Genomic DNA, 18,702 nt, shown 5'->3' on the forward strand with positions numbered 1-18,702 from the left:
GGGGGGGGGGGGGGGGGGGGGGGACTCCCCGAGGGGAGACAAATTGAAGAGGGAGGGCTTAAAGCTGTGATGAAGAAATATGAAGAACGCCAATGCTGAAAGAAGGAAAGTAGCGTGCCGGACCGATGGCCAGATCATGTTGTGCTGTTTGAGAGGGGGGTGCGAGGCGGCGGGGGGGGTTCTGTAGGATCGCGAGGATTGAGGGCGACCTCCCCTGGGAACCAAGATGCGGGTGGACGCGTGGCTTCTCTGGCTGACGTGGTGCTACACCTGCGCGGAGTTCTCCGGGAGCCAAGACCTCTGCGCCACCGATCTGGGACCGGACAGGAGGTCAAAGAGCCGGGTCAAGGAGCACCTTCGTTACGGGGTCGCCCACCAGCACAGGACGCACCACAGGAAAGGTAGGCGCACGTGGGGAAACTTTGCCCTCATTCGCAGAAAACAGGTGCGACAGGTAAAAATAAACCGATTCGGAAAATCGCGTGAAAACCATAGAATTCACCGGAAATGGATAAAACGCGAATCGATATCCACCGAAAATGAGAACATTACAAAATAACAGCTTTATTGACTGTATCGATAAATTGAAATATAGCAAAAGACATCCACAGATAAATAGACAGCAGAATGAAAGAAAACAAAAACAAGTGTTAAGACAACCAAAACAACAAGGATAAGAACAAAGATAAATAGGATGAAAAATAAAAAAAAACAGGATACGAGTGAAGTGATACCAACAAGGAAAAAAAAAAAATTCAAAATTAAAGTGTTATCGTGAATTCCTTATTGGGAGACAAGGAATGGTGTGTATTGAGTGAAAATAAATATAAATTTAAAACGTGATAGTTCTATCGATGCAAAACCTTCCAACAGATTAAAAAGTTGACCGACTACATTGAGATTTGAGAATTAGAGCACAACTTTTTATTCTGTGCATATTTATCTTAACTTTAATTGCAAAAGACAAACGAGCAGCCCGCCTTACAGAAAAAGCTCCGGACCCGGAGAAAACCCGCGACGTTTGATGCAACGCGATTGTTTCTCAAAGAAACACACATCTGACAGCCACCGTCGACGCCCATTCAACACACACTCGATTTACACCCAGACACACTTTAGTCCGAAGTCACTTTTTATCGCATTCCTCACGCTCGCTGACAGATTCTCCCTTTTTTTTTTTTTTTTTTTCTTCCCGCCCTCCGAGCCCATTTCGCCGCTTCTCCCGACCTTTGGTCCGCGGCTTGAAAGAACTTCCCTTCGCGGGCGCGTCTGGCGGCGGCTCCATTCCCATGCCTTGTGTTGAGGCCGGTCTCACCCTTCATCCCCTCTGAAGCTTTTGTTGGGGCCTGAAAGCCGGCCGATGACGGGGCCGTCCAGCCCAAGTTGTTGGATCAATATAAACATCCATCACTTCGCGGCCCCCCCCGGGCCTTTTTACATCGCTCAATGAACAGTTCGCCAAACAATACTTTATTTATGGGAGCCATTGGACGGAATGAACTCGAGGTAGTTTACTTATTTCTGGGGTCGCCCTTGGAACTGGGAGGGGTTTTCTTTCAATTCCACTCCGATTTCAGCTAAAATGCCTTAATTTTCACTCAATTTTGTACTATAGCGCTACTAAAAAGTATAATTCCTTATCACCCAGTCATTTTACCCAAGTTTGAACTTCAATGTTCTTCGCTCGCAGTTGATTAGTCGCATGTATTTTCATAAATGATTTTGAATTCGATGATGTAATGGGATGACACAGCGGCATTAAATAATGCAACGTTTTTTTTTTTCCAAGTTCTTTGGCGGAAATTGAAGACTCGCTGAAGTCAGTGTTATAATGAACTAATAAGTGCTTCAAGTGGCAAATTAAAACCCATTTTCTCACTTTTAGTGACAACACACTAAATATAATTGTTCCTTAATATGAACCCAAACTGCAGTTTCTTCTGATTTATTTCATGGTTTCTAGAATAGAAATATTGCAAACAAACTATTCTTCTAAGGTATAAACACCCTTCAAAAATCCATTTTTGTTTAGTTTTCACTATTTTCAGGATTTATGTGCCCAAGTGTTTTGTCTAAAATATATATGGCATCATTTTAAATAAATCATACAAAATATGAGCGGAGAGAGGAACGTGACCCTGAATTAAACAAAATAAGACAAAACAAACAAACGAAGGTGGAGTCCAGATCTACATGGCTGTCAGGTTGCCTGTTCGGGGGATGAATATGTAAAAAGCAGGTGTTTAAAAACGTGCTTAACATTCATGAGCGCATCGGCGGCTATTTTGAAACAATCCGGGAGGTTTTCTGTTCACACTTCCTGTGAGAAAATGTGCATTTATTTTCAAGTGTTGTGAGGATGGGCCGCAATTTCCTTCTATTGTTCGGAAACAGTGGAGCCTCCGGGCTTCCTGCGACCGCTCACAAATCTGAAGCCACAGAATTATGCATATTATTATTACTACACTTCCAGCAGCTATAAATAATAGTGATTTCAGTGGAAAGATAGCATAAATGTATATTTCCCTGTGGGGGGAAAAAAAAAAGCTTAATTTAATCTTCTCAAATTAGTCATGCTTTAAAAAAATTCCTCGAAATTTAAAAGGGATCTGGAATGAAGATAGTTGAATCAGTATGGTTTGAATCAAACATATCAGGAGCTTTTTATCCCGGTTACAAATATACAAACTATGACATATCTTTGCTTCCCAGGTAATCCAAATTCATTTTAATAGTGAGGTACTATTTCAATTTACAAAAGGGAATTAATGGTGTCAGAAAAGAAAAAAAAAAAACAACACCTTCACATTAAAGTGTTTATTCTATCACACCCGCCCCCCCCCCCAAAAAAAAATATACATCATAATTAAATCGAGATGTGCTCCAGATGGTTGGATAATAATCGAACAGCTTTTATATTTTATAAAGAGTGTGCAGGGAGTGAGTGGAAACAAACTTTTATTTTGACGAGACACGAGGCAGGAAGCGGAATCTCACTCTTATGTCTGGTTGAACTTTACAAGACTGGAAGTCAAAGGGTTGAGGGGAAGAAGTTGGCGTCGGATTCAAAGTGTTAAAAGGATATTTGAATTCCACTCAGGCGTCTTTTATTCATCTTTTTTTTTTTTTTACTGATTCTAAAAAAATTACAAAAATGGGAGATAGCTGTTAATTGTCATTTGAAAGTGCTCGTAAGATATTTTTTTAGAAAGAAAAAAAGGAAGACATGACACGCGTGGGTTTCACCGTTATATTATTTTCCATTATTGGAATGATACTTTCAGGTAAGTCTGAACATTTACTACTTTTCAATTATCTTTGTCTAGCTCACACACACACACCAATTTAATGTTTTGTGTTGAAAAAAAAATTATTATTATGTTTTATTAAATTCTGATTATTCCCTTACATTTTGGATTATCTCTTTAAGTAGCTTAGTTAAAAATATAAGAGACTGTTGGGCTTTACACCTCCAGACTTTTCCAAATAAAACCGTCAGATATTTCAAATGATCTACTTATTTTTTGGATATAGAATAAAAACACCCATTCCGACTTTCCACTCCTTCCTCAAGGCTACATTCTGTTTTGACGCTTGTTGCCAAGGACGTGAAACTAAGGGAATTGGGACTTCCTGTATTTACTTGAATTCCTTTTCACAGACCAAGGTTTCAGAGACCGTCGGGGTTAAGGTGCATCCGAACCGCGGCATCTCTGCGATACTAGGACGGTTCTCAAAATTATTTAGGCCGCCAGAAAGTCAGGAGTAAAAGTCCAACTAAAGAATGTCTTTTGTTCCGTGTCGGATATTGTGTTGATAGGCGAGGTCCTATGAGCTTTTGTTGGGGTTGATGTTCCTCGGACCCCTCAGCTTCCTCTTTTATCAGGAAGCTGATCACGGCCTCCCTGTTTCCTTGAATGTGGTCATCCAACTCCATGGGAAGTTCAAAACAATGGCTCTCCTGTCCCGCTCGCTGCAAATAGCTATTGTTAGTTGCTCGAAGGGCTGACCCTTGTTTGTTGTCAAGCCCACTGCTTCCACTCAAAGTGAACCCAGAGTTTCAGATTTATAGGAGCAGCAGCTGTTGGGGCGTGGCTTCTTTTAAAAAGAACAAATGTTTGTTTCCTTCTCCAAAAAAAAAAAAAAAAAAATGACCTGGACTTTCTATGTAAAACCATCTGGCATGACAAATAGGAAAATTTGATACTCTTGATCAGCATGGCTGCTAAAACCCAAGAAAGTGTGGTTGCACCCGGACGGTATGCTTCCCAAGGTGGAGAAAGCTTCAAAACGTAACCTGCGATTTAACACCGAGTATCAATTGGATACTTTAAGACAACCTAATTTGATGGAAAGGACTTTGAGTTGCACAACACTTTCCATCCCCTCTGTGCACGTTTCCCTATCAGGCTCCAGAGCTCGTGCCGAGGAGACGCCCCCAAAAGTCGTCCACCATCCTTCTGATGTGGTGGTGAAAGTCGGCAACCCCGCCCGACTCTCCTGCCGGGCCGAGGGCAACCCCAAGCCGACCATCGAGTGGTTGAGGAACGGCATTCCCTTGGAGAAGACGAAGGGAGACAGCCAGTGGCAGCCCATGGTGTTGTCGGAGGATAGTCTCTTCTTCCTGAGCGTGGGTGGCGGCAAGCGAGGCCAGTCGCACGAGGGCATCTACACCTGCGTGGCCAGGAACCGTGCAGGGACGGCCATGAGCCGGAACGCCTCACTATTTATTGCAGGTAAGACACGGGCTAGCTGGGATGCGGTTATGTATCTCTGAACTTTCTCTGCTGTAAGACCGCTAAACTATCGTACCATGATCAGAACTTCTAGAAAAAGGAAATTGTGATGTGAACCAGCCTTATGGTCCACAAAAGCAGCAAACTTAGCTTTCTTGTAAGAACCTCCTGGATTCGCGGCATTTCAGAGGGGCCAGGAACTACTCGCCAAAATGCTGCACTTCCACTCCATATCATTGAGCTTGCAGCTGGACAAAGCAAAACAGCAGCTACGTGCCGGCCATCTATAGGCACAGCATGAGATGTATTAGCCAGCATTTAGCATTAGCAATCAGCTCTTGGAGATGCTCAAAAGCAGTTGCAAGTGCAACAGGTGCTCCTCAGAGGTGGCCACGGAGATGTCATCCAGCCATGACGCTCCTGACGGCGCAGAGTCAAACGCCGGAACAGCAACCACCATCCGCCCCAAAAAAAAAACTATCCGTCAGGCACTTAAATAACTAAAGACATCTTACCAATGATCGGTTGTCATGAAACGCCTTAAAAGACCGGGACCTGATCACATCGGGGCCTTCCTTCCCCCTTGGTACAGCTCCTGGCAGGCTACCACCAGAGGCTCTTTGTAGATTCGAGCTCTGCTTTTAATATCGTTGCATCAGACGTACTGGTTGGGTAACTGTCTAACCTAGACGACCACCACCACAATCAGAGATTCTTACCAACCGCCCACAGAATGGAAAAAGGCTCCTTCTGCTCTTCTGCCATCTCCGTTAGCATCGGCTCCCCACAGGGTTGAGTGCCAGACCCCCTCCTGTACGCTCTTCACCCTCCCACTGCAGATACAAAGTTGCAGATACCACCAGGGTGGATCTCATACATGCAATTCCCTAAAATTGACAGCATTTAGCAACGACAATATCTTAACTCTTAGAACAAAGTTGCCAGTGATTGGTCAGGCATGGAGATGGTCTCCAACGGATGCAGATCTTCAAGGATCTGCATCAAGGAAAACCTGACAACGGCGACAAATGCTGATCCTTTTACCGGTCGACCATATAGAGCATACAACATCTCCATGGGCTACAGTGACCATTCAGTTGCTGATAAGGGAAAAAAAAAGGCTCTGCAGAGGTTGATAAGAAAGGCTGAACAAACAATTGGCTGCCCTCTGCAATCTCAGGAGAACATCACTAGTTCACGGTGCCTCAGCAGAAGCTTTATAAATGACTGCTCACATCCAGGCCACAAACTGTTCTCTCCTGCCCTCTGGCAGGAGATATAGCGCCCCTAAATCACAGACAAATGGGTATAAAAATGGTTTCTAACCTTGGACCAACAGAGATGTGATTCTTCAGCACAGTCACCTTTACAATCAATCTAATTTGGGTCAACATAACAGAAGGGAAATAGTAGGTTTTGCATTGTTTTTACCTCAAAGTGCAATACTCTGCTTTTTAGTAAATATGGCCATCAGTATACTTCCCACTTCATTTTTTTTTTTTTTTATATGAGATTTGCCGCATGCATTTGCCACCAGAACAAACACGGCAATGCAAATGTCACTGTACGCTCTTGAGCAATGAGAATAAAAGGTGTTCAAAATATCTGTGATGCTCCTTTAAAGCCAAATGGCAGCCGCGGAGTCCAAAAGGTGTGATCGCAGCAGTTTTGCAGACACATGGTTGCAACACGCACCGAACACCCATTAGATTCGGAGAACAAAAAAAGAAAAAAAAATGCAAGAACTGTCATCTTGAAACCCAGCAAACAACCGTTGGTATATATCCCCGGCGGCAAACATGTAAGCCAGGAAAAACAACATGCAGTGGGAAGTTTCAAAAGGAAACACATCATAGCGGCAGTTAGCAAAGTCTACCAAAAAGCGACAAGCACAAAAATAAGCACCAAATATTAGTGTAGTAACAGAAGCCATGATGAGAACAAAAAGTCCCAAACCTGGAGCAGAAAGTTCCAACAGGATTCCCAGCCTCCTGCCATCTCGGTCAATCGGTTTATCCAGTGCAGTTGCAGGTAAGACTCTTCTCTGGTCACCCGGATCCACCAGTGGGCGCCAACCAGAAGACGGGTCTTCAGCAGCTCATCATTGTTGCAGGTGTCCGAAGCTGCTACTGAGCAACGGACCTGGTGTTTGTCCGGAAAAGTCCAAAATGGTGTGTAGCGTCGGGCTTTGACGAAATATTATCAGCTTGCTCCTCAAACAGTCTTGAGCACGTAAATTTGTGCTATCGGCAAACATAGATAAGGTGCGATATATACGTGTTACGTGGGTTCTGCTGGCTCGCCAGCCTCCGGGCCGTTCAGGGATAAAAGCTGCTGAGCTCATTCAGCGTCGGAAAGCTGAAAGTGCCGCAATGTCTGGGTCGTCTTCGGAAGTCCAGCCCCGCGACCCCATGGTGGTTCGGTTCATCCGCAGCGATTCGGGAGATTGAACTGAACATCGACGTGTTGAAACCGTCGGACCAGATCGTGCTGCGGTTTGACCGGAACATAAATAATTGTAGGGGAAACTGAACGTCCGCACCAGGTCAAACATCGGTCATCAACGAGTTAGTGTTGAGTCTCGGTTAAATTCAAGCACTTCTGACCAAAACTGCCACAAGCCAAACCATGAAAACCAAAATATCCCCTCCGTCCTGCTCACCAATCAGTCCAATGCAATTCTGGTGTGTGAGACTCCTCCCTTCACCCCAATCCCATGAATCATTCCCATTTGGAAAAGTCAGACTTTTTAAAATATGGGAATTTATATGATCAAATCAGTATTTAACTCATTTCACTGTAGAATCTAAAAACTGTTGTACATTATGGACAACCCTGACCTCCACCTCACACTGGATACACAGCAGAGCAGCTTCTCCAACACACTGTCACAAACAAAAAGATACAGGAAATCTTTCCTACCTCATGCAATAATCCTACACACTAACCCAATAATCAGTTACTGCGCTACGTCACATTCCCACTTTGTGCATTATTTATTCCTGTATATTGAGAAATATGATAGAGTTTTTTTGTCAAACTCTGGCCCGCGGGCCAAATTTGTCCCACACTGTAATAATATTTGGCCCGCAAAGCCGTACCAAATGACAATAAGAGCTGGCCCGCCGGTATAGTCTACAGTGCATGTATCGCTAATTCTACAAATCCCAAGAATTTTCTGCTGGTGTTTCGGCACGAAAATCACAACAGGACCCATAAACGCCCTCTCCTCTGTGTACAGTAGTCATAGCGACCTTATGCTAATACAGGCACCCTGCTACTACCCTGCTAAAACAGGATTTTGCATATGTGCAATATTAAGTTACATATTGTATAGTATTAAGTTATGCTTGTTCCATATTTTGGGTCCATATGAAAAGGTTCATTGTTCCATCTGGAGGAAGATTTTTTTTCAATAAATATCAATGTTGGCCTGTGACTTTGTCCCAGTTTTGAATTTTGGCCCGCTGTGTATTTGAGTTTGACACCCCTGCTTTATACTTTTACACTTCAGAGTTGATAATATTTTTTATATGTATTTTTTATTTCTAGCACTTCATTCATATATCCTTGTATGTCTCGCTGCTGCCGGCAAACAATTTCCCAAGCATGGGATCATTAAAGTGCATCTCATCTCAAAATGCAGAATTGATATCTCGGTCACACACACACACACACACACACACACACACACACACACACACACAGAGGGAGGGGATGGAGACGTTTGTGTTCGGAGAGGCGGGGAGATACTGGGGTGTCTATGTTTCTTGGACGACGGGGTCAGATTGTGACACCAATTAACCTCTGACCCTCGCTTTTCGCCGCGTCCTAGGTGAGGACGCTGACAGGCAGCAGCTGCAGGTCCTGAAATTACAAACCGATTAGAAACACACCGCCTCCCCTTCTGTAATAGAATATCTTCTCGTCGGGGGGGGGGGGGGGACGTTTTCATTTCATTTTTATTTCCACGGAAAAATCCGACAAAAAAAAAAAAAAAATGGCAGAAACTAACCCGGTGCATTATAATTTAGATTTTGAGTTCTAAAATGACGATAGTTTTCATTTCCATGATTGCGGTAGTCTTGCAGGAGGAGTTCACCGTTCAGCCCAGCGACGTGGAGGTGGCGGAGGGGGACGAGGCTATTTTAAACTGCGGGCCCCCGGCGGGCCACCCCGAACCCAGCGTCATATGGAGGAAGGACGGCCTGCCCATCAACAGCACTGACTCCCACTACACTGTGAGCCTTCTTCTTCTTCTTAAAACCAAATCCACAATACCTATTTTGGTGTTCGACGTTTGCTACTTTGAAGAGCATCAAGCTCCGGTTTATCACTTTCAATAAGGAATATAGGAAGTCTGATTGGCTGTTTGCAGCTTGTCCAGGTGTTGCAAAGTTATTGTATTAATACACTGAATTATTGCTATTTATTTAGAGCTCTGGTATTGTATGAGGAAGTCTGGAGTGGCAGAGAAGTATGTTAGACTGGTGCAGGACATGTATGCTAGCTGTGAGACACTGGTACGGTGTGCTGTAGGGGTAACAGAGAAGTTCAAGGTGGAGGTGGACTCCATCAGGGATCAGCTCTGAGCCCCTTCTTGTTCGCAATGGTGATGGACAGGCTGACAGATGAGGTTAGACAGGAATCTCCATGGACCATGATGTTTGCGGATGACATTGTGATCTGTAGTGAGAGCAGACAACAGGTAGAGGAAAATCGAGAGAGGTGGAGGTATGCTCTGGAAAGGAGAGGAATGAAAGTTAGCCGCAGCAAGACAGAATATATGTGTGTGAATGAGAGGAAGTTTGGTGGAACGGTGAAGCTACAGGGAGTGGAGATCAAGAAGTCGGAGTATTTCAGTGACTTGGGGCCAACAGTCCAGAGCAACGGAGAGTGTGGAAAAGAGGTGAAGAGACGGGTCCAAGCAGGTTGGAATGGATGGAGAAAAATGTCAGGGAGGCTATATGATAGAAGACTATCGGCCAGAATAAAAGGAAAGGTGTACAAGACAGTGGTGCGACCAGCGATGATGTATGGACAAGAAACTGTAACAATGACCAAAAGACAGCAGGCAGAACTAGAGGTTGCAGAGATGAAGATGTTGAGGTTCTCTTTGGGAGTGACCAGGATGGATAGGATCAGGAATGAGTCTATCAGAGGAACAGCACATGTTAGATGTTTTGGAGAGAAGGTCAGAGAAGCCAGACTGAGATGGTTGGGTCATGTACAGAGGAGGGATAGAGAATATATTGGTAGACGGATTCTGGAATTGGAGCTGCCAGGCAAGAGGTCTGGAGGAAGACCAAAGAGAAGATTTATGGACGTAGTGAGAGGATATGAAGGTAGTTGGTGTGAGAGAGGAGGATACAGAGAATAGGGTTAGATGGAGACAGTTGACTCGCCGTGGCGACCCCTGAAGGGAAAAGCTGAAAGAAGAAGAAGATTTACAATCTTTTGTAAAAAGCAACCGATAGCACAGACAACTCAAACTATGACTGAAAGAGGACCGATAATATTAGAAATATTAGAAATATTAGTAGATTCTGTTAAAAGCGGTGCCGAAAACGCCTCGCCCTCCTCAGGTGTGTCAGCAGAAGGAACCGCTGCACAGCTTGGCTCGAGTAATTTTCAACCTCGCTTTCTTGATCATCATGTTTTGCTTCATCTACATATTTTAGATGCTACGATGTTTGAAAGGAGCGCTTCGCACTTTATATATTATCGATTTTTTTTCAAGTTTATTTATTCACTTGCCGTGGAACTCGTCTCAGATTGAGCCAATTGGTGGATTTTGATTGGTTTGGGTTACGTGATATTTACCAGAGCTCAGATAACAGTCAAACTCAATTATATACTATTAAATAAGCAAGTGTGTCATTTCACAACTAAGAGGTCCAGAATAACAATCGGTGCAGTGACCTTAAGCTGTAATTTTAGAATGCAGAATGGTCCGGAATATCAAGCGCAAGATTTCAAATTACAGTCAAGCTTGAGGACACAAAGGGGATCCTTGTTTTTGTAGATTTCCCTGCAGATCCCTTAAGATCTCCCCGATTACGACTGTGAACGACCACAGAAACACAATATGACCGTAGAAACACAATATTGGGATCGGGAGAAACGTCTTCGCGATTCCTCTGTATGTCCAGTACGTGCAAAGAAAATGGCAAATAAAGCTGACCTCAATTTTGATATTACATATTTCTTCAGGACTGTAAAAATCAAAATAAATAATAAGAGTTTCAATTTCTCACAAGAAATATTAAGTTCAATGGCCTCCAAACGAAAGAGGATGAAGCTGTTAAACATGAAAACAATTGCACAAACAAATACTTGTGCTACGTAATCCAAGGTTTTTAAGAAAGCAAGGACGAATTTGAACGATAAAAACAAAACAATGGAAACATATTTTATACATCTTGGCAAACACACAACACTTAGTTTACACATGGGACTCGGGGCCAGGACCGTCATAACTTCTGGCATCTTTTCCAAGATGAAGGTGACATCGAGTCATAAACAGCTGAATTATTTATACCACTCCTTAAAATTCCACATTCACCGCTGAACAATGTCTGCTATGGTATTTCCTTTTCTTGTCTGTAATATACACTGCTCAAAAAAAATAAAGGGAACACTTAAAAAACACATCCTAGATCTAAATGAATGAAATATTCTTATGAAATACTTTGCTCTTTACACAGTTGAATGTGCTGACAACAAAATCACACAAAAATGATCAATGGAAATCAAATGTATTAACCCATGGAGGTCTGGATTAGGAATCACACTCAAAATTAAAGTGTAAAAACAAACTCCAGGCTGATCCAACTTTGATGTAATGTCCTGAAAACAAGTCAAAATGAATCTGTGTTGCTTCCTGAGTGGGCACTATGATTTCACAGAAGTGTGATTGACTTGGAGTTACATTGTGTTGTTCAAGTGTTCCCTTTATTTTTTTGAACAGTATATGTGTTTGTGCTGCAGGAAGTGAGCGGGAAGCTCATCGTCGCTCCGGCAGCGAAGAACCACTCGGGCGCCTACGTGTGCGTGGCGAGCAACACCGAGGGCGTGAGAGAGAGCAGGGCGGCCCGGCTCTCCGTACTTGGTAAAATTCCTATTTCCGCGTTCCCAAATAACGTAACGCGCTTCCGAGCGCCGAGTCCCGACCGCGCTTTTTTTTTTTTTTTTTTATTGTAGCCAAGCCAGTGTTGGTGCAGAAGCCTGAAAATGTGTCTGTGAGACCGGGGGAGTCGGCTCACTTCCACTGCCGGGCTAAAGGTGACCCCCCGCCCGCCGTTGTGTGGAGCAGAGATCAGGGGCCACTCCCCAACGGCAGGTACTTCCCGGAGAAACTACTGCACTTGCGTTACGACAACATACAGTACAATGAACGACTTACTTATTTCCAGGTATCTCGTGAACCCGGAGCAGACTCTGCAGATCCATTACGTGACGACCCAGGACGCCGACACGTACACGTGCACCGCCGTCAACGACGTAGGCGTGGTTACTGCCAGCGCGCAGCTGCAAATAGAAGGTAAACCGACACCGAAGAAATAGAATTGGATTTTTTTGCAGGTGGATGTCATCAGCAGAGGCTCTGGGTTTACAAGGATTCGGTGCACGCTTTTAAAATTCGACCGGCGTTCGACACCCGGAGAAATCCGTGGCAAATGCTTACGTTATGGAAATAGCACAGAATACATGCAAACAGTTTAGTTAGTTTAAGACATTGGTGTCAAACTCTGGCCCGCACTGTAATAATGTTTGGCCTGCAAAACCAGTCTACAGTGCATGTATCGCTAATTCTACAAATCCCAGAATATTCTGCTGGTGTTTTGGCATGAAAATCACAACAGGGCCCAAAAACGCCCTCTCAACTGTGTACAGTAGTCATAGCAACCTTATGCTGATGCTGTCCCCCAATATTAGCATAAGGTGATTTTGCATGTGTGCAATATGAAGTCATATATCGTACAGTATTAAGCTATGCTTGCTCTATATTTTGTTTTTAAGCAAAACTTGTTTGGGTCCATATGAAAAGGTTCATTGTTATATCTGGGGGAAGTTTTTTTTTCCAATAAATATCAAGCCCAAAGGAGAAGAAGACGAATTTCAAGACATCAGTGAGCCAAAAAAAAACTAATGACCTAAATCTTCTGTACTTTGGGTGAACTGTTTCCTAAAGTGTGCACCAACATTGTTATTTTAACAATTAAATATAAGCAAGGTTGCAGTGGATTTTTCAAGCACATGAATAAGAGTATTTTCTACAATAAACAACAGTTAATTTAAGATAAGATAAACTTTATCGATACCCATCTGGAAAAATCTTTTGTCACAGCAGCGTAACAGTTATAGTGTCAATAAATATAAGTAGAGAGGCAATTAGAAAATAACAAAAGACACCCACAGATAAATAGAAAGCAGCGAGAACAACAACAAAATCATCAAGAATGGACAACAGAATGTGGAAAAAAACGACAACAACCAAAACTAAACAGAGTGACAATGTCAATGCCAAAAGGAAAATAAACAAATATTAGCAGGATGAGAATGGGCCGAGACCAACAAGGATAAAAAGACAACAGAGTTCGGGCATACAGTATACCCTTTACGTTCCCTTTATAGGCAAAATCCGTGATGTAGAAACCTTTATTTTGTTTTTACAATTATTATACAATTAAATACTCTTTTATACATTGAAAAGAAAGAACAAACCATTTTACAGGCACAATCATTTGTTTCACAAATAAAAGTAATGTACTTTAGAAACGTTTTTTTCAACAAATAATTTCTGTACTGTACTGTCAAATAATAATTGTAATCATCAATGTGAACAGAAGGCTTCAAATTGCGGAGATTAGCTCCGCCCACCGCCACCTTATTGCTGCTGCGAAACTTATTGCTGCTGTCGTCCTTATGTTTTTTTCTTCCTTCTTTATGGAACGAACGGAAGATTCATTCATTCCGTAATGCCGACCTACAGCCGCATAGCTTTTACCTTCCCTTAGCATGTCCAGAAGTTTAACTTTATCTGACAAAAGCATCTTACGCTGCCTTTTGGGCCCTTTTGTCGGTCCAGAGCGTTTTGTCAACATTATGGGTTTTAGAGAAACTCGAAATTGCGAGAGAATTCGCACGTACGTCATGTAAATTTGGAAAGCTGCTTTACGGACGTGTACATATTAAACTTATTGACGCACAGGTGGAGAAGAAGCGGGGTGACTTTTTAGCCAATCAGAATGCAGAACACGATGCACGATGCAAATCCGTGAAGTAGCGAAACCGTGAAAAGTAAAAACCGCGTTATAGCGAGGGATCGCCGTAACACGTGTCATGAGACGCGTGTAAAGAGCGTGAAAGACGAAATAAAGCCATGTGTTTCCAGATGCCGCCGGCACCGGACAGAAAGACCTCCACAAAGAGCTGTCTGCCTTACGAGTGGTTCTGGAAAATGTCACCATCGTGTCTCCGGGGTCCAATATGTCCCAAGTGCAGTGGAAGGTATGGAAAAACTGTTTGCGAGAGCGTCGGGGAAAGCGTTAAATCATTCATTTTTTTTTTTTTTTTGTGTGTGTGTGTGTGTGTGTGTGTTTTCCCCACTGACCAGCTCCAGTCTCTCCTGGTTCAACCTCATTATCTGGACGGTTTCGAGGTTCTCTATCGCTCCTTGCTACCCGCTGGCTCGGACTGGGCCGCGAGGAAGGTGGCGCTGCCGAACTTCCGGACGCAAACGGGGCCCTTAAGGCGGGGGCATCGCTACGAGTTCAAGGTTCGTCCGTACGGCAGCGGCTTGTACGGGAGGGAGAGCAACACCCAGCGGCTCCGAGTCCCAGAGACAGGTCAGACGGGAGTGAATTTGAGGGCGTTCGGTTTAATTACTTACAAAATCACAGATCGCGACCTGTTTAGAAACTTAACAGAAACTTTGTCCGCCCAGCGCCGAGTGCTTCGCCTCTGGCCGTGTCAATAACTGTGAGCCACGACCAGAATAACTCCATCCACCTGAACTGGGAGCCTCCTCCTCATGACGCTCACAACGGGATCTTATCGGGCTACCAGGTATTCATCTTTTTTTTTATTTTTTTTTATTTTGATGCGCATAAATACAGACGTTTAGATGGACGAGGTGGATTCCCTGTGGCAAAACCATGAAGGGACAAGTGTATAATTTGTTTAACCCTCGTGTCGTCTTGCGGGTCAAAAGTGACCCACTTCCATGTTTAGCTGTAGAAAAAAAACACCTTAACCTATTTTTTTCCAACTTGAAATTTTATGACTTTTCCTAAAGAGACCCCATAATTAGAAAAGGTGATACTTCTTTTTTGTTTATGTTTCCATGTGGGCTGTACACCACTAGGGTACAAAGATTGTCTTATGGGTCATTTTTGACCCGTAGGACAAGGGGAGTAAACACAATGTTAAGATCGCTAAACAATTTCCTTCGGGACAAATAAAGTTGTTCTTATTCTTATTTTCATTCTTATTCTTATTCTTAAACGTGGATGTCAACACATGGCTGGCATTCCCACTGAGCGGCGTTACTCCAAACGTCTACGCTATATATTTAAACGGGCGACCGATAAGTCGCACTGTCTTCGAATGCAAAAAAAGAGCAATGTGAAAATATAGAAATGGTTTCCGAAGCAGAGGCGGTGATAGAAAGAGCAAATAAAGCCTCGTTAAACTGCTTTGGTATTGAGTTTAGTGAACAAAGGTTATTGAATCATCCATCGAACTGAATTCTTTGTTGAGTTCCCGGATCGATACAACTTCAGCTGGGTGCGATTTGACTTTCTAGAGAGAAAATGAACATTCCGACATTCGCAAAAAGGCATTTCTGTGCGATTTGTAAATTGCCGAACGCGACGGAAGCCTCGCTGCGTACAGGCGTCTCAGGGATGCAAACTGCTTGTGCGCCCAGGTGTGGTGCGTGGACTCTGAAGAGCAGCTCTTCCAAAACTGGACGGTAGATAGCGGTCAGCGCAATCTGACTATTTCGGCCCTGCAGCGAGGGAAGCGGTACTGGATTACCATCGCGGCTGTCAACGGAGCCGGAGTGGGAACATTGAGCGACCCTCATGGATTCGTCATAAGTAAGCCGACGAACTCCCGTAGATGCGATGAGTGACTAACCTCGGCGAAGATGAGCACTTCTTGTTCGTTTCTTTGCATTTCAGACCCTCAGTCCGGCGCCTCGTCCGAGCCGGACAAACACACACACAGCCGGTCTCTGCTGCTAACGCTGCTCCAGGACCCGGTGTTTATCGGCACCGTTTGCGCCCTCCTGTGGTGCGTGCTGACCGTCGCCGCCGTCTGGCTCTTCAAACGCCACAGCAGGATGGCTCGGCTTCTACCCGGACGAGAAAGAGCCAAAGGTGCGGCGTGGAACTTAAAAGTTGCTGTTAAAAAAACAACACCTCCACTTATGCAGAGCTCAAAATAAAAATGTTCTTTCCGTTTTCGAAGGTTTGCACAGGCTCGCCAATGAAGACCTCATCATAAATCACAGGTGAAGACGAGGGAGATGCATTAACGAGCAAAGCGCGAACCGTTAATCTCACTCTCGATGTTTTAACTCTCGCTCCAAACTATCACGTTGAATGTTTTTCGATGACATCTACAGGATGGCCGCTCCAGACTCTCCGTGGATCTCCGGGGGATGGAGGCCCGCTTTCAGCCAGAAGTACCAGGACTTATGGGCTCAAGGACACAAACATCCCGGGATCAGAAGCAGCAGTGAGTCAAACGCTTGAAAACACCGGCGTAGAAAGAAACTCAGTCGGCAGGACGGGGAGTATTTTCACTGTATGAGCTCTTCGTTCCCACAGAGGGAGTTGGGATGACGTCGAACAATATTTATTGCATCGATTTTGGTTGAATGAACACCTGGGTGAAGCAGCCATGTTTAAAGAAAATAATAAATATACATTTTGCTGTGCAAATTCAATCATCATCGCAAACATCACAGATGTCTTACTGATCAGGCTTAACATTAAGGACAGATTGTTTCTGACAGAGCACGTTCGTCTTCCTGCGTCACGTCTGCATTTTGCATCGACGGAAGCAAGTGAACAAAAGCAAACTGGATAATGTGTTATAATGAGGTGAAATTTGATGGTTTTATTTCCGGACTCAACTGGAAAGTGTGATAAAATGATAATATATAGCAGGGTATTTCAAGCCGAAGCGGAAATGTATTACCTATTCTAACATCTAAACGATTACCGTGGCGTTCCAGAGCCGCCCGTTCATTTTAGCCTCTAGAATTAAACTATTTCCTTTTGTTCTGCATAAATAAAATGCATATTTTCGATTCAACTATGACGCTGGAACAGTTTCAACTATTTTATCATCGCTATCAAATACCATGTCGATATGACAAGGAACAACAGTATGTTTTTACCCATCAGGCTTACCGGTCTCCGCCAAGAAGGAGTCCAGCGGTTTGGACTCGGTCGTTCCCATGGTAACGGACAGCTGCGGCGTCTACGGCACCTTTTACGTGGACCTGATGGGGAGCGGCCTGAAGACCTTCAACAGTCCCGCTCGCCGTTCCAAGATGCCTCACGGTCCTCCTCAACAACAAGGAGCCGAGACAATTCGGATCTTCGCTCAGCCTGTCGGAAAGGCTTCGCCCGTCAGCGGCCGTGAGGCGCTGCCATGGAAACAAGCCATCCGCCCCCAGCCCAGGATGGGGGTGCTGAGAGAATCATGGGAAAAGAATCACGGCAAGCAAGGTTAGACAGGGTTCATACTTCTCCCTCTTTGTTTATGTACAAAATTGCAATTTCCCACGGTTTGCTGTAAACCGATGTAAATGGAGACAAAATGCACACGGGGCCTCATGCGTGAATGTTTTCAATTTGGCGCCGGTATTTGTTCTTTCCAAAAGCAATAAGAGGAAAATAAGGAAATCATATGTGAAACTCCCAAAATGATGGGATGCATCATCTTGGACTGGATGTACGTGCGCAGCATAAGGATGTGCACCAATGTATGGGTGGTGGTGATGTGACAGGAAAGCTGAAGATTGGGGTAGAAAATCAAAAAAAAGTTGGAAATGTAATATAACTTGCAATATAGAGCTGCAGTCGTGGCAAATCGTTGCAAAAGCGCCTCGTAAAGCCTTTTTAAAAACACTTTTAGAAACAAAATCGGCCAAATTCAGAAGCTACATTGAGATCGACATTTACAACCCTTGATAAACAAACTTTGTCAAGTGTTTACTGCAAAAGTGTTTTATTTGTCCAAAAATTGCAATTTCAGAATGTAAACATAATTTAGCGCATTTCTATTACAGTGGACCCTCACTTTTCGCAGGAGTTACAAGACAACACCCCCCCCCAAAAAAAATAAATTTCCACACAAAGTAGAGACCTGATGATTTTGATGGTATTTACTAATATATTGAATTACAGATATACTGTATTAACCCTCAACCCTTTACGAACCTCCTGCAAACTGTTACCAACCAAACCAGCGACTGTTTTACTCTTCCCACATTCTTAAACACTACATTAAACACTTTTGGATAATTGTAACGTATAGAGCGACGTCTATACCAGACTTTTGGGTTGATGCTGGACGTTGGTATTTTTAATCCGGCCCGCAAAAGATTGCTACAGAACTCTTCCCTGATGTGAATGATTAAATTATTAAATGGATGAATGTGGGAGATCAAGAAGGAGATTATTTCATTTTTGGAGCTACTTGAGAAGTTTCCTGAACTGAATGGCACAGAATTGGCTTTGTGACGCGACGCTAAAAGGGAAAAACTAGTTTGTGCATGAAATGCAAGCAGAGCCTTAAGAACCGAGCTGGTTTTATTTTCAAAGCGAAAGTCGGACGACTTTGATATGTACTATTAACAAATGCGTTTTTTTATATGTATCGTATCTTGCGGTGACCCGGGCCCGACTGTCGCCAAAAGGTTTGCCCGTTGCGGCAGCGCAAA

At 43.7% G+C, this 18,702-nt stretch overlaps 1 protein-coding gene across 3 annotated transcripts in view; it reads left to right on the top strand.

The window, feature by feature from the left end:
- Positions 1 to 18,702, top strand: part of robo4 (roundabout, axon guidance receptor, homolog 4 (Drosophila)) — a 29,566-nt gene continuing 10,864 nt past the window's right edge. Inside the window, exons 1-14 of one of the 3 annotated variants that reach the window (XM_086160967.1) lie at positions 1 to 401; positions 4,410 to 4,736; positions 8,820 to 8,977; positions 11,727 to 11,847; positions 11,940 to 12,078; positions 12,152 to 12,279; positions 14,134 to 14,249; positions 14,356 to 14,587; positions 14,686 to 14,807; positions 15,670 to 15,841; positions 15,926 to 16,123; positions 16,215 to 16,257; positions 16,372 to 16,484; positions 17,159 to 17,485. In XM_086160967.1, the coding sequence (XP_086017093.1) occupies positions 227 to 401; positions 4,410 to 4,736; positions 8,820 to 8,977; positions 11,727 to 11,847; positions 11,940 to 12,078; positions 12,152 to 12,279; positions 14,134 to 14,249; positions 14,356 to 14,587; positions 14,686 to 14,807; positions 15,670 to 15,841; positions 15,926 to 16,123; positions 16,215 to 16,257; positions 16,372 to 16,484; positions 17,159 to 17,485 (2,371 nt within the window). In that variant the 5' untranslated portion in view covers positions 1 to 226. Of the gene's footprint in view, positions 402 to 3,116; positions 3,285 to 4,409; positions 4,737 to 8,819; positions 8,978 to 11,726; positions 11,848 to 11,939; positions 12,079 to 12,151; positions 12,280 to 14,133; positions 14,250 to 14,355; positions 14,588 to 14,685; positions 14,808 to 15,669; positions 15,842 to 15,925; positions 16,124 to 16,214; positions 16,258 to 16,371; positions 16,485 to 17,158; positions 17,486 to 18,702 lie in introns of those variants that run through there. The other 2 variants (XM_086160968.1, XM_086160969.1) reach the window with 2 other exon arrangements.

The sequence above is a fragment of the Fistularia commersonii genome, chromosome 15 (assembly GCF_037954325.1).
Source record: "Fistularia commersonii isolate RoL2024-O1a breed Wild chromosome 15, RoL_Fcom_v1.0, whole genome shotgun sequence".
Classification (NCBI taxonomy): domain Eukaryota; kingdom Metazoa; phylum Chordata; class Actinopteri; order Syngnathiformes; family Fistulariidae; genus Fistularia; species Fistularia commersonii.